This window comes from Numenius arquata, chromosome 2 (genome assembly GCF_964106895.1).
Source record: "Numenius arquata chromosome 2, bNumArq3.hap1.1, whole genome shotgun sequence".
Lineage (NCBI taxonomy): Eukaryota > Metazoa > Chordata > Aves > Charadriiformes > Scolopacidae > Numenius > Numenius arquata.
In genome coordinates, this window is record NC_133577.1 from 132,887,028 (window position 1) to 132,903,163 (window position 16,136).

At 43.3% G+C, this 16,136-nt stretch overlaps 1 protein-coding gene across 2 annotated transcripts in view; it reads right to left on the minus strand.

The window, feature by feature from the left end:
* Nucleotides 1–16,136, minus strand: part of GOLGB1 (golgin B1) — a 44,646-nt gene that overhangs the window by 14,473 nt on the left and 14,037 nt on the right. The window contains exons 9-15 of one of the 2 annotated variants that reach the window (XM_074165632.1): nt 15,235–15,646; nt 14,490–14,551; nt 14,088–14,187; nt 10,931–11,004; nt 8,156–8,246; nt 7,430–7,497; nt 1,546–6,572 (exon numbers count right to left, since the gene is read on the minus strand). In XM_074165632.1, coding sequence (XP_074021733.1) covers nt 1,546–6,572; nt 7,430–7,497; nt 8,156–8,246; nt 10,931–11,004; nt 14,088–14,187; nt 14,490–14,551; nt 15,235–15,646 — 5,834 coding nt within the window. The remainder of the gene's footprint in view (nt 1–1,545; nt 6,573–7,429; nt 7,498–8,155; nt 8,247–10,930; nt 11,005–14,087; nt 14,188–14,489; nt 14,552–15,234; nt 15,647–16,136) is intronic. The other variant, XM_074165643.1, reaches the window with a different exon arrangement.

Here is a 16,136-nt window from a genome sequence, read left to right on the forward strand (position 1 = left end):
AGAGGAGAGCCACCAAGCTGGTGAGGGGTCTGGAGAACAAGTCATACGAGGAGAGGCTGAGGGAACTGGGCATGTTTAGTTTGGAGAAGAGAAGGCTGAGGAGGGACCTCATTGCCCTCTACAACTCCCTGAAAGGAGGGTGTAGAGAGGTGGGTGTTGGCCTCTTCTCCCAAGGGAATAATGACAGGACCAGAGGAAATGGTCTGAAGTTGCAGCAGGGGAGGTTTAGATTAGATATGAGGAAGAATTACTTTACTGAGAGGGCGGTCGGGCACTGGAACAGCCTGCCCAGGGAGGTGGTGGAGTCACCATCCCTGGAGGTATTTAAGATTAAAAATGTGTAGACATGGCAATTCAGGGCATGCTCTAGTGCCCGAGATTGTTGGGTTGGGTGTTTTGTTTTGTGTTTGGTGTTGTGTGGTGGTGGTGGGGGGGTTGTGGGGTGGTTTTTTGGGGGTTTTTTGTGTTTTTGTTTTTGGTTGGTTTTTTTTTTTGTGTATGGTTGGACTCGATGATCTCAAAGGTCCCTTCCAACCATGAAGATTCTGTGACTCTGTGACCTGGCACTTGGCCTTGTGGAACCTCACACCACTGGCCACAGCCCGTCAATCTGGCCCATCCAGATTCCTCTGTAAAGCCTTCTGACCCTCCAGCAGATCAACACTCCCACCCAACTTGATGTCCTCTGCAAACTGACTGAGGGTGCACTTTGTCCCCTCCTCCAGGTCGTTGATAAAGACATTAAACAGAACCGTCCCCGACACCAAGCCCTGGGAACACCACTGTGACTGGCCACCAACTGGATTGAACTCCATTCACCACCATTCTCTGGGCCCAGCCTTCCAACCAGTTTTTTACCCAGCACAGAGTACGCCCATCCAAGCCCCATTCCAGCATACTAAGGTCATGTCCTAGCATGCAAACATACTACATTTTGATCACAAACTTTATAGAACAATTTTAGTCATATAAGAACAGTTTGATTTTGAATTTTGGAAATTCCCAGATGTACATTTCCATAGCGCCATCTTTCCCTCAAAATCTGTTTGGGGATTAAACTGGAATTATGTATCCCAAGCAAGTTTAATCTCAATGCAAAAGAATCGATTTCAAATTTCAGATTAATAAACACTCTAGATAGTACTCAGATGGCTAGTGCTTGTCCCAGAGAATAGATTTAACACTGGTACCCTAATGATGAGAAGAAGGAATATTTTACAGTGTTAATTTCTCTGTACCCTTGTGCAGACAACAAACATATAGTAACTCCTGACAACATTAACTCCAAACCTCTTTTCTATTGAAATGCAAGTGATCCAGGAGATAAGCCTATGTTTATGGCTTTATTAGGAAGACTAATTCTGCTTTCCATCTTAGGCACTCATTAGTTTTGCCAACCATGTCACATTTAGCATATTTAGATAGTCAAAATTCTTTCTTTCTGATATACTGCAAAAGCAAAGGGGAATCCTACCTCACCTCTGGCTTCTGCCTTGTCAGAAGGAAATACAAGAATAGCAGCTACGTCATTATGACCTTTGTTACCTGGATATACGATCCTGAAGTTCTTCCACATGTATGGTCATCTGCTTCATCTGGTCCTTTAGCGCAAGACAAGTTTCCTCTTTTGAACGTATTTCTTCCTCTTTCTTTTGAATAGTTTCAGTGAATTTCTTCTCCCATGTTTTTGATTCATCTATCACTCTATCCCTGTCATCCTGAAGGGAAGACATGCTCCTGGTGAAGGCTGCAAGCTGGGCCAGCGTTTTGTTTAGGCTGCCTTCCAATTGCTTGGTTTCTTCATCCTTTGTCTTCAAGGAGTCTTGAAGATCACCAACAGTTGTTTCCATATAGTCTTTCTCCCTCTGCAGAGCTGCCAGCTTTTCTTCCATGTTTCTAATTTCCTTTGAGTGCTTGTCTTTTTCCTGTTCCAGCCTTCTCTCAAAGTCCTCATCTTTTTTCTTCATTTGAATTTTAACATTCTCTTTGTTTGCCTGCAACTCTTCCTTCACTTTGACACTCTCTGCTAGAACCCTCGCTGCCTCACTCTGGGTGTCATCCAAGACTACTCTGCAGAGAGCAAGCTCTGTTTGGGCTTTCTTGGTGTCTTCAACTGCTTTAGCTAAAGTCTCTTTGGCTGCTTCTACCTCTTTCTGAGACTCACTCTGCACAAATTCCAGAGCTTTAACAGTTCTTTCTAAACTACTGTTCTTTTCCTGGTTTTTAATACAGTCCTTCTGCAGCTGCTTAATCTCCTGCTGTTTCTGTTTCAGCAGTTCTTGAAGTTCCTTTACGTGTGAGCTGCTGTCTCCCCTCCAACTGCATTTTAGCTTTTCTACAAATTCCTTTTGCTTTTCTGAACTTGCTTTACTTTTCTCCTTTGCCATCTGACATTTCTCTTCCTCTAGTTCATGCATCATTCTCTGCAAACTCTGAAGCTCGTGTTTCAGTTGCTCATTTTTGATCTGGAAGTCTGTTGCATCTTGCTGATAGTTTCCAATACTCCCATTAAGTTCTGCCAGCTGATTCATGAGCCTTTCTTCCAAATCATCCTTCTCAGCCTCCAGCGCATCCTTCAATTCTGTCATCCTGACAAGGTCATCTTTGGTTTTTTGGACCGTTTGTTCCATCTTTGCTACTGTGTCCTGAAGAGAATTCAATTCTTGGACTTTCTCTTCCATTTGGGCCTCTAAAGCCCTTTTCTCACCTGCTAAAGTCTCAACACATGTGCGGATGTCACCCAGCTCTTGCTCTGAAGCCCTCCTGTTATCTTCCAGTTCCGTGATTCGCTCTGTGAGCTTGGCTATCTGCTGTATGTAGGTACCGAGATTTTCACAAGGGCTACCACCTTCAAATGCTTTTTGTTCCAGCTCTGCAGAAGGAGACTCTAATTCAGAACTTATGTCCACTTGATTTTCAGTCTTCTCCATTGGTTGTGGTGTAGCAACTGCCTGATTTGTTTCTTCGCCTGTTGTTTTCTGAGCAACATACTTGTCTACCAGTTCTCTGCTTTCCTTCAGCTTAGATTCTGTTAACTGCAAATGACACTTTAAGTCTGTGATCTCTTGACTGAGAGACTCCTTTTCAGCCATTACTGTATTAAGTTGAGCGGAAAGGGACTGGTAATCCCTCCTAGAGCTCTCCAGATCTTCTTTTAGACTAGTATTTGTAAAGACACCTCCAGTACTGTGCAGCTCTCCATCTGTAAAATGCATCTCTGCTCTAAGCTTCTCATTCTCCTCTTCTAGTTCCAGGATCTTTTGTTGCTTTGATTTTGCAAATTTCCTCATTTTCTCCTTCATTCCATCAATTTCCTGTCCAGCCTCCTGTAGCTGCTTATCTGTTTCCTCTTTTTTTGCTTCAACACTTTTCAGCTTAATGAAAATCTCCTGCTTTTCCTGCCTAACAGTTTCCAAAACACGCTGGATCCGCTCAACCTCGTTACTCACATTCTCATAGGACTGCAGGAGAGTTTCATATTCTTTCTGAAGCTCCCTGTATTTCTCGTGCCACTCAGAACTCTCAGCGGCTTGAAGGCATTTCAAGGATTCCATCGCCTTCTCCAGCTTCTCCTTCTCTAGAATGACTCTATCTAGAGTGGATGTCAGGTTTTTACAGCATCCATCAAGATTCTGATTTTCTGTAAGTGCTTTATCAACTTCTGCAATAAGTTTTTCTCGCTCTTCAGTGAGGCCTGCTAACTTTTCTGTTAAAGTATCTGTTTCTTTAGCATGGCCACATATTTGGCTTTCCATATTTGTCAACTTGACACGAAGATTTTCAACAGTACTTTTAGCGTTAGCCAGCTCCTCTTTTAGAGATTTGCTCTCCTTTAGCGCCTCTTTTCTAGAGATAAGTGCAGCTTGCAACTTTCTCTGCATTTGATTCTTCTGTTTAGCTGCTTCTGTGCCGTCATCTCGCTTCTCCTGAATTTCAAGCAACTCCATTTGCAGTTGCTTGCTTTGTTCCTCATGTACCTGAGCTTGAGTTTCCAGCTGACTACGTAGTCTCCTGACTGAATCCTCTTTTTCCAGCAACTGTGCCTGCATGTTATCAAGAGCTTCACTTTTCTCCCTTAACTGCAAGTTCAGGAATTCCATTTCTTCATCCTTTTGGTGCATAAGTGTTTTCAGGTCTTCCAGACTGTCCTCTCTAGAAATTTTTGCTTGATTCTCCTCCAATTCTGCCTGAAGACTTGCTGCCTTTGCTTCAGCTTGGTCAGAGGTTCTCTTCAGCGCTTCTATCTCCAGAGACAACTGTGCTACGTGCTCTTGCAAATTAAAGACTAATTCTGATTTGCAAGCGACTTCACTTTGCATATGGCTAACATTATATTCCAATTCCTCTTTCTCCATCTGCAATTTTTCAAGTTTTTCATTAAATTCTTCCCCAGAAACATCTGCAACTTGTACAAGCTTGTTATTTGTTGCATTTTCTGCTTCCATGCATGAAGAATCCAACCCATCTTGATTGTGAAGAGCACTCTCTGTTGATTCTTTCTGTTCTTGGAGTTGTCTGAGCTGAGCTTGGATGCTCTCCTTCTCTTTGCTTTGCTTATCAAACTGTTCTTGTAGGATGTTGTATTCATCTTTCTGCTGTTTCAGCTGTTCTCTGTGATGCCTGTCTTTTTCTTGAGCCTTTTTTATGGTGTCTTTGCGAGATACCAGGGCTTCCTGAAGTTTTTTTTGAAGTTGTTCTTTTTCTTGTTCAAGAATTGAAATCCTCTCTTTCAGAGCAGACTTTTGGTTTTCTTCAAGATTTGTAGCTGCCGAACCATTTTTTTCATTTTCTTCATAATTTTCTCGGTTTTTATTGGTTTCAGTTACTTTGTCAGCAATTGTCTGACTCTCCAAGACTTCATTTTTAACTGAAATGATGTTTGTTGTACCCTGCAAGCTTCTCCTCATCTCCTCAATCACTGCCTGCAATCGTGCTTCAGTAGTTTCTTTATCCAGCAGGTCCTTCCGGATGCTCTGCAACTCTGATTCCTTTTCGGAAAGCAGCTGAATCAGATACTCCTCCCTGGGCTGGCTTTCCAGATCCACATCTCTGCTTATCACACTCATCATATTTTCTTCTTGAGCCACTGAGGTTTCTGATTCATGTTCTTTTCTCAGTTGTACTAATTCATTCTCCAATTTGCTAATCTTCTTCAGAAGCTCCTTCCTGTTAACAAGTGCTGCTTGCAGCTTCCGCTTTACTTGCTCATTTTCTTTTTTCAGAAGTTCAAGTTTATTTCCTAATACCTCATCTTTACACGCTGCCTCTGTCTCACACTGCTGCTCAGGTGCCCCACACTTCAGATACATATCTTTTGCTTCTATGTTTTGGTCTTTTTCTTCCTGGGCTTTTAATAATAGACTTGTTTGCTCCTTAAGACTCTTCAGCTCATTTTCTAGAGAAAATTTCTCTTCATTCAGCAGCACTATTTTCTCAGACATGCTGACACTGATCTCTGTCATCTGCTGGTCTTTCTCCCGCAAGGTTTGTTGCAGGCTGTCTATAGATCTGGTGTGCTCAGCAACACACTGTTCTAGGCTGGCTGCTTCGTGCCCCTTTGAGGCTAAGTGTTGGGAAAGCTCTTCTATCTCGGCTGCGTTCTTCCTCAAAAGTTGTTCTAGATCAAGTACTTCGCATTCCTTCTTCTTGATCTGGCTTCTCAGGTCTTTTAGTTGCACGTCCTGGTCAGAAAGCTGAAGCTGTGCTTCATCCAAGTCTTTTTGCAAAGCTTCAATTTTTATCTCCTTGGATTTAAATTCATTTTTAAGGCTCTGGATTTGTTCTCTCAGAAGAATATTTTGACTGTCTGACAGTCTCTGCTTTTCTGAAAGAGCTAGATTTTCCTCAAGTTGCTTCACTTGCTCTTTCAGTTCTGTTATGGTAGAAAGTTCCTTCAACTGACACAGGAGCCGATCTCGTTCTTCAGACAAAACAGAAAACGCATTGTCAGAATCTTCAATTTTTTTCCTGTATTCTTCAGCCAACCGGTTTAGCCTATTTATCTCTGCACCTTTTTCTCCTAGATCTTTCTTATAGGATTCTTCTGATTTCTGAAGAGTTACCTGCAGTTCTGTAATTCGGCTTTGTAACTTTATCAGTTCCTGAGATGGAGAGGTGCCAGGCCCCGGACCTGCTGCAGAGACTTCTTGCGCTGCCTCCACCTCCGCTCTGCAGGGCATGGTGCTCCCCTGTGGCGCTTCTTGAAGACCGATTCTGTTTTCCTGAAGCACATCACTTTGCTGCATTTCTGTTTCTCTCAGGAATGAGCTACTGCCCAACTCATTTTGTGCATCTGAAGCCTTTTGCTCTTCTCTCTTAATAAACTGTACCTGGGAATTATCTTCCAGCTGCTTAGCTGCTGCTTCTCCTGTTTGGTTACTTGCAGAACTTTGGTCACTTGGGCCCTTGAGCTGCCTTTTCAGAAAAGTTATTTCTTCTTGGGCTTCTTTCAGTTCCAGCAGCAAAACGGACAGCTCTTTCTGTTTCTCTGCAGCGAGATACTCCAGAATTCCAGGCGAACAGCTTTCCTCAGTAAACCGCTTGCTTCCATTGGGACAGCCATCTGTTCTTGCCTAAAATAAAATAATAGGTTTCAATTTTCCTTTGAATCCTGTGAAAGGGTCACTTTTAGAAGAATCTGCTTTCCACACTTTGCAGTGTAGGGATACCCCTTCTTGAGCTGGCCACTGCAATAAGCAGTGGCCTCATTCATAAGAGGAGGACTCCTCAGGTCATTTCTGTTCATTTCAGTTTCTGAAGTTGCAGAATGAAAGATTCTGACTTTAGGATTAGACCATAAATGTAACTTCCTATTCCCTTATTTCCCATTCTCTCTTGATTATAAGATAGTATGATTCTGAAGCGTTTCAGTTCTCCTGTGATTCTCACAGGCCTTCCAGTGTTCTTATCCAGTCATATTTTCCCGGCATGCTCTCTGTAGGCTCTGAACGAGGAGATTTTGTTCCCTGTTCTATCTGCCCACTTGACATAGCAAAGAAACAGCACAGAGACCCATATTCCAGTCTGCATCCATCTCCACGGTGAGACCATCAGACAAAGCATCCGGACCAAAGTATTTGGCTTTTTCCAAATAACTATCTTAAGGTTTCCTCCCATCCCCAAAAACAGATTACAAGAGAAAAGCAATCACAAATCCTTCCCAGAAAGCAGGGATCAGCAGCCCACCAGTAAGTAAGCACCTTGTGCTGGAAAAGCTGTCCGTTCACCAGTTTGGAGGGCAGAAACTATTTATGGGGAGCCATTAAAGGAGAGCTCTCTATTAAAGCGTGCTGCAGTGTTGCAACAACCACTTTAAATTATGCGATGTTAAAAAAACTAACTCTTTGGGGCTTTTAAACTACAGGAAAGTTTTCATATCCACAGACGCATGCAATACTGAGAGGAAAAAAGTTCCAGGCTAAATTTGTACCTCAGGGAGCACCAAAGTGTCATCAAAAGGCTTTTGCACTTCAAAATTCACCATCTCTCCTGACACACCTAGTGATAAAAGGTACACTTGTCACCATCAGCATAACAAGTTGGATGTAAAGTCAGTAGGCAAGTGGAGAAACAATAGATGGGACTGGAGCATCTCTAGTTTCCAGGGTGAGAAAGATAAAAAAAAAAAAAAGTTTGAGCTCATGCATTGCACTCAGACATCACCTGTGCACATCAAAACCTCCTGCATCTGCTGCATCACCTAAATCTACACTACATCTAACCTCTACAGAAGAGTGAAGAGGCAAAGGGAAAAGGGAACTAGGGAAAAGTTTGTTTCTTTTTAATTATTTGGGGGCAGGGGTGGTGGTAATTCCAAACACAGAAAGAAGCTTACTAACTTGAAGAATCCAGTTCTTCACCTTATCTTAATTCTCTTCTGCATCTCACACATCAGCCTTTTCATCTACAAACACACTCTTCCTTCAAACCCTTCTCCCTTTCTCATCTTGGGAACTACTTCTTTCTTCTCTGCTGATAGGTCCCATCCAACCCACATTAGAATATTCTCTTCTAGCTTGTGTGCATCTTCCCTATCTCCTGCACATCTTTAGATTTTGACCTCAAAGCTCCTCTTTCCAAATCACCTTAGATTTGTCCCTGAAACTTGTCAAATTTCCACAATTTTCTTGTTACATGCTTTATTCCATGTCCTCACCTGTAGGAGTAGAAGAGCAGTCTATATAAGAGGCTGGAGCTTCCAGAGTCTGCAAGTCTTGCAATTTCACCTCAGGTCCAACATTCTTATTCTAATGAACAAAAAAATACTTAAGTTTTGGCCACGATCTTTGCATTAGAAGACATCTATCTTAGTTGCCAGCTGCTCCACCAAGCTTTAAGTAAAAAATACCTGTCCCAACTGTAGAGGCAACTCTGATGCCTAACGAAATTAATTTAAAAAAAAGGCAGATTGGTTTTGATGTCAAGCAAGAAACAAGACATATCTCAGCAGGTCAGGATATCAATGGATGCAACAATTCTAATAACTTCCTTCCCACCTTGAGATGTTTCCTCTTCCACCCTCACTGCTTCAAAGGGACCAACCACCAATCCATAACCTTTTCACTGAACCGCCCAAGCAGAGCAGGTGAGAAGCCAGGTGTTTGCCACCATATCCCTCACTACTCCAGCAGGTTAAGAACCTGCAGCCTTCCTGGGAATGTTACTTTAGGCTCCACCACACAGACAAACCGCCCACCCCACTGCTACACGCCTCCCACTCTGATCAGACAGGACAGAACCTGACTGCTGAAGAAGAAAGAGAGAGGATATTTTGCCATTTCACAGACACAAACTCTTTTTGCCCACACAGAGAGGCTGAATAAAGCCCAGGAAACCGGTTGGTTTGCTGTTCACATCCATACAAGAACTAAGACTCATCTACTAATCTCTTCATTCTGAAAAGTCCACTTATGAGTGAACATGCATCTAAAATGAATGGCAGTATTTCTGGCTGGTTCCCAACACGTTGTCTTTCACCAGCTCGTACTATTTCTGTGGGAAAAGGTTTGAACTACAGTACAAGGAGACTACGAGCCACAACTAAGTAAAGTGTCTCTAAAAAAAGCCACTTCCTCCCACCCCTCAAAAAAAGAAAGTAAAATACACCCCGAACTCAACCATGAAAAGACTGACAATGAAATTAAGTGTTCAGAATTAACATTTGCTATAACTACCTGGAACGTAAGTACAGGGCACTAAGAGGTCACACCATCATAAGGAAATGATCTCCACACCCACGTTCTGGAGCACGTTGCCTTTTCAAGCTCCAAGCACTGAAACGGAATTTATTGCTTGCATCCATGTAACTTGCACGCGTGACCCAAAGCCCTGAGTTTGGATCCACACGTATCTTGGCCTGTAGTCATGGATCAGACACACGAATGGCAGGATATCACTGGCCAGGTGTAAATACTTACATGCAAGCTATTTAGCTAGATTTTTTTTTTTTTATAATTAAGACATTGAAATGGACAATTCCAGGGCTGGATTCATTGACCTATTTACAACATCCACCTTGGTCCAGGTGAATCATATGCTAAAGAATCTGTTATCTCCACTGTCTACAAAGGGGCTCTAGAAAATATCTCAAAGGCTTACATATGCCCTTGAATCATAGAATGGTTAGAGTTGGAAGGGACCTTAAAGATCATCAAGTTCCAAGCCCCCTGCCATGGGCAGGGACACCTCCACTAGAACAGGTTGCTCAAAGCCCCATCCAGCCTGGCCTTAAACACTTCCAAGGATGGGGCATCCACAGCTTCCCTGGGCAACCTGTTCCAGTGCCTCACCACCCTCACGGTAAAGAATTTTCTCCTAATATCTAATCTAAATCTCCCCTCTTCCAATTTAAAACCATTACCCCTTGTCCTGTCACTACACTTCCTGACAAAGAGTCCCTCTCCGGCTCTCCTCTAGGCTCCCTTCAGATATTGGAAGGCTGCTATGAGGTCTCCCCGGAGCCTTCTCTTCTCCGGGCTGAACAACCCCAGCTCTCTCAGCCTGTCTTCATAGGGGAGGTGCAACCTGTTCCAGAGACTGTGTGTGTGTGTGCATCCATTGATCCGAGCTTACACCCTGACTACAGGCAGTTGGAACGGGAGGGCCCGAAGTCAAGCAGGATGAGCTGACTCAAAGTGCATTCTCCAGTTCCAACATGAGTCCCAAATGTCAACTTTTGTCCTAATACATCACAGTAATGTACGTACTATAAACACTCTCTGATGGAGAAGATTGTGTTAGGTAAAACACAGCATCTTCTTCCCCCTGCTGGCAGGTTGGAACAGCGTGGAGCAGTCTCCAAAGAGCCAAAACGTTGCTCCAAGCTAACAAACAATTCTATAACAAATTCTTCATATGGGTACACAGAGGCGGTCACCTCCTCCACCTTGCTGACAGAGTACACAGCAAAGAGCAAGTATCTCCACTCTTCTCAGCAACAGGCTGACTGCAGCTGGACTGGCAGTTGCACGGTGGAAGAGCACAAGGACAAAGGCTACGTGTCTCCCACTCAACAAAGAGGACATGGCTTCCCCGAGTCAGCCTGCCAGATCCCACCGGCAGAGTGGGGATGGAGAGGGCTGTTTGAAAGGCATCCTACAATGACAGCTGAGCCTTGGGAACTGCGTTTCCTGGGACTGGCCTTTGTTTAGTGTATGGTTTTGCCAAAGAACTAACTCACAAGAGGCAGAAAATAGCACAAATATGGATTGGGAGGATGAAGGACACAAGAATTCCACACAGCCAGCAAAGGGAAATGCAGTCTGATAAGAACACAGTACAAGCAGCATTTGGAAGCTATTTCTGTCTTTCATCATTAATCCAGTTAATAATAACCTTCCAAAGAGGATTGCTAAAAAAGGCTATAACAGCTTAGCTGTTTTAAGGCCAGTCCTTGACCTGTTTTAGCTTATTTCAGTTGCTTAATCATTACCTGCTTCACATCTTCTGCGACCATCACAGTTTCCTGCTGCGGCTCCTGGAGAACAAGTTGCAAGTGTGGCATTTCTGAAACATTCAAACACAAACAATGCCTTTGAAAATGAAAACTCCGACTTAGACAGTAAGATGATATTCTTGCAGGAGCTTTAGAGGACAGGGCACATGGCTATTAGTAACACTTCTGTAGTGGATATATTGTCACCGGGTAGTGTGGTTTGGGTTTTTTTTAAAGAGGCAAACCGCCAAAACAACATGCTGTTTTAAGCACCTTTTCTAAAAAGAACAATTGTTGTTATATAGACTAAAATTAAGGACAGCTAATAGAGTTTCAAGTTTTAAGAAACATTTTTATAAAGGAGGGGAAAGAAAGAACAACTGTAGCAAAACGTTTCAAATTTCATTTGGATAAAAACGAAATGAGAAATTGTTAAAATTAGAGAAGAATAAAACACTAAAGGGCCACGGTCCAAGTCACGATTGGTACAAGAACTCAGCTGCTGTTTGACTCAAAATATTTTTACATTTATATTTCTGTAAACTGGCATATAAACACCATTTATGAAGGTTATACTCTGTTTGGAGGCTAGTAACGAGTGGAACATCACAGAGGTCTATCTGTGACCTCTCCCGTTTAACATCTTTATCTGTGACTTGGAGGTGGCAGAATCCACACTCAAGTCTGGAGAACACAACATGCTATGGGGAAGCAGCCGATGCCCCGTTCTTCTAGCCCTGCCAGGTAGGGTAACAGGAACCTCAAGAAATTCAACACTGACAAATGTAAAGTCCTTTCCCTGGGAAGGCAGGCTGGGACCAGCTCCACAAGAAAGGATGAAGAGGATCTGCTGGACATTAGGCTAAACATCAGCCAGCAAGTAAGCCTGGCAGCAAACGAGGTCAACAGCATCCTGGGCTGTCTGAACAGCAGCCTAGCCACAGATCAATCAAAAACGTTTTCTTCTACTCGGCACTCATTATACTGGAGTATATAATATAATACTGGATATACTCAGTCTTAACTCAGGGTATGATATCAGATTAAAAGCTGGACTTCTGTAAGGCCTTTGATATAGTCCCCGCAACATTCTTACCACTAAATTGCAGAGACATGGGTTTGATGGATGGACTGGTAGATGGATAAGGACAGGTAGCCAAGAAGGCCAACAGCCTCCTGGCCTGTATCAGGAACAGTGTGGTCAACAGGACCGGGGCAGTGACCATCCCCCTGGACTGGGCACTGGTGAGGCCACCCCTCAAGGGCTGGGTCCAGTTTTGGGCCCCTCACGACAGGAAAGACCTTGAGGGGCTGGAGCGTGTCCAGAGAAGGGCAACGGAGCTGGGGAGGGGTCTGGAGCACGAGTCTTGTGAGGAGCGGCTGAGGGAGCTGGGGGTGTTCAGCCTGGAGAAAAGGAGGCTGAGGGGAGACCTTCTCACTCTCTACAACTCCCTGAAAGGAGGGTGTAGCCAGGGGTGTTCGGTCTCTTCTCCCAAGGAATAGGCGAAGGGACAAGACAAAACAGCCTCAAGTTGCGCCAAGGAAGGTTTAGGATGGAGACTGGGAACAATTTCTTCACCAAAAGTGCTGTGAAGCTGTCCCGGTTTGAAGTAAAACCGAACCAATTTTCTGTTCTGTAATTTTACATCCTAGCTAGGCCTCCTCTAACTCTGAAATTAATGGCATATTGTGGAGAAAACTGCTCATTCTCAGAATGATAAGACCAATGTTTGTGCTCCGTGCCAAGGAATGGTGTGCAGGGAGGCCCTTGCTTATCCTTATTGCTATAACAACCAAGGGCAGCCAATTTCGTTATTTGCCGCCTTAGAGGGTCAGAAACGGAAAAAACGTAGAGGGGTCACATCGGTGGGGAGGAATGGACAGGACAGGTGACCCAAACCTGACCAACTGGGGTATTCCATCCCATCTGCCCCATGCTCAGTATAAAAGCTGAGGGATCAAAGGGTCAGCCTCTTCCTGCGATGGCCGACATCCAGAGAGGACTCTCTTCATCTGCCTTTGATCCCGATCCATGTGTTCCTGACTCCAGAGCTGGAATCCAGTTCCCATCCGTCGCTGAGTCCAGTCTGGGACTTCCCCAGTGCCTGCTGGTGACGTGACTGTCACCCTGGGAGCTTGATACGGTTTTGTATATATTGTATCTATTTCATTACCTTCTTTATTTTTATTTTAATATTAATTCTTCATTAAAGTAGTTTAGTTCATTCTAAACTTCTGAATCTCCTTATCTCTTTCTCCTCCTCTCTCCTCTTTTTTGGGGGGGGGGGGGGGGGGAGAAGAGGGGGGAAGGGCCATCCGTCAGTCTGGTTTTGGTAAATTCGGCCAAAACCACGACAGAAGCCTTGGCAGAGGCTGCCCAGGGCAGTGGTGGAGTTGCCATCCCTGGCGGGATTTTAAAGCTGGGCAGACGTGGTGCTGAGGGACATGGGTCAGTGGTGGGTTTGGGCAGCATTGGGTTGATAGTTGGACTCGATGATCTGAAAGGTCCCTTCTAACCAAAACAATTCCATGATTCTATCAATACAAAAATTTTTTCTACCATCCTTCAGCAAAATTGACATTAATGGAACAAAAAAGCCAATAAACCAAAACCATTCATCGAAATTAATACGCCCTATCACGATGAAGCTGACCTTGGCACCCTTTTCTGGAAAAGCCTGCAATCACATAATATTACCACCCTTGCCTTCATCCTAGCTTTTCCACATCTTCCTTGTGTTCTTTTCACCTGTCACCCTAGATCCTACATGCAGAAATATGAAGCATGAGAACCATACATGTAACAAGTTCTGCTCACTCTGCCTCATGGCCAGAACACCAACCACTGCTTCATATCATAAGAGAACACCGTGCAGGTAGGGCCTATGATGCACAACCCAGTCCTTTTAGTAATTCCAGATGGTTTATGTATGTGTTTCTGTCAGTCTGTTCACTGTCCAAGATTCAAGCAGTTCCTTTTCTCCTTTATAATTAAATTCTACTTTTACCACTGGAAAGAACTATGCAGTATTTTTGAAGCTCTTGGCAACAAAAGCATAATGAACCATCATGGACACATTTATTATCTAAAAATAGGCAAAAATAATTCTCAAATATTTAAGAATATTCAAATAAGTAAGGTAATCAATCATACCACCTTCAATCTTCTGTCTTTCCAAGTTTTCTGTAGGCAGGAGTGAAGCCCCGCTCTGATCTTCCTGATTTATTATTTTTTCCTGTGGAATTGTTTCATCCTGTTTAAACATAGGACGGACAGGAGAAAGATAGATTTCAGTACAGTTTATACATATACATTAGTCTCTGATCTTTCAGTCAAGCTTTTAACAAATCAATTGGCAACTTTTAAATTACCCAAATTGACTCCTATTTCTTTCCAGGCTTCCATAATCATAACATATCTGCCCATCAGCTAAGAGAACCCATATGGGCCTTTCTCATGCAATACATCATAAAAATGGAATTCCAAACATTTCCTTCTGTTTCAATTTGTCAACATATGGGAAAATTTCAGGAGACTTGTATGAAAAGATCATACCTGTTTCTTCAACAGCTCATTCTGACAGCAGAGAAATTCTTCAGATTTCTGTACAAGTTCATCTAAGGGAGGGAATAAAAGGGAGTTAAGGTGTGCTCTTGCCTTTTTTTCTAAAATACATCCAGTTTACACATATGCACAACACTACATGTGCTAAGTCCCTTATGTCTCATTCACTGCTTCTGTTTTGGGCCATAAAGGAGCTGAAAGAAAATCAATCTGAAATAATAGCTTGACCCAAGATCAACGTTATTAGCTCTAATACAGGACTACAGAGGAAATGGGACTGTTTGCTTTCCTTGGTTGTTTTACTTATAATTTCAGTAGAAACTCAGACTCTGGAGAATGTGGCACATCTAAAAAGAACTTACAGAAGTTGATGGAAAAAAATCCCACAAGTTATTAAGATTGATTAAAAAATACATCTGTGTGAAAAAAATCCATAAGCCTCAGAAGACTACAGGCTGGGATAGTACACAAGGAAAGCACCGTACATGCTGCCCTACTCGTATGCTCCTCCTCTTGCAACCAACTTTGGTCACTGCCAAAGACAGAAAGGTGGGATCGTGCTAGAGAGACCTTTAGTTTGATACAGTGCAACCACCCCTATGTTCCTATGCAATTAGCAATTGTTATAACTAAGAGTTTCTTATAAGCTATTATCAAACCAAAGCCAAACAGAAGGCAGCCCAGTGATCCTTAGGCTCTTGAGAACCTGCTTCACCAAACTGCTGCCCTTGCTCACCCTGCAGCTTCTGTACCACAGCGCTGTTTTCAGCAGACACCACCAACAGCCTGTCAATGTCCCGTTTCAGCTGATCATTTTCGGCTACAAGGGCAGCATGACTGGAGCGCAGCTCTTGCTCAGATGCCTTGAGACAACTCATCTGCAGATTTTTCTCTTCCATCTCCAGCCTTTGGTCCTGCTCCAGTTCTTTATACTTCACCTCTAATTCAGTATGTGCTCTTCTTGTCTCTTTCAGCTGTTCTGAGAGACGCTGCACCTCCTCCTGCACGCAATGGGAGGAGAGCTTCCTCTCGGCCAGTTCCAGCTCCATCTTTTCTCTGAGATCTCGAGACTCTCGTCTCTCTGCATCTAGAACATCTCTCAGAGAGCTTAGATCTGCTTCCATCTTCTGGCACTGATCTAGGAGTGTCTGTAAAAGGGTATGGAAATGAATTTAACTCTCAATTATTTCAATGCATTGCCAAAACAAAGTACCTGAATTATATTTTAAAATTGCCATTAAATCCTTTTCAAATATCTAAGTAGCACAAAGGAGGAAATAAATGTGGCAGAAATCTCAATTTGTTAGAATGAAACTGCCCTACTATTTGCAAATTGCAAGAAAGCAATGCTGGGAGAAACAAAAACTCTCAGTTTTGGTAAAGAAAAGATAAGGCTTAATTTAGAGCAGGGGAATGTAGAGGAAAGAAACAATAGAACAGTTGCCGTGAGTTCTCTTTTAGAGGAAAGAAAGATTCCCAAAAGGGGAGGAAGGACTACAACAAAAGAGGGGGAACTCAGCAATTACAGAGCACAATTAAAAACCAGACCAAAAGTGCGGATGTGAAAAGGGGGTCAAAAATGCTGATGCAGGAACTGAAGGTAACATAGTGCTCCACACGGTGCCCGCTGCTTCAAGA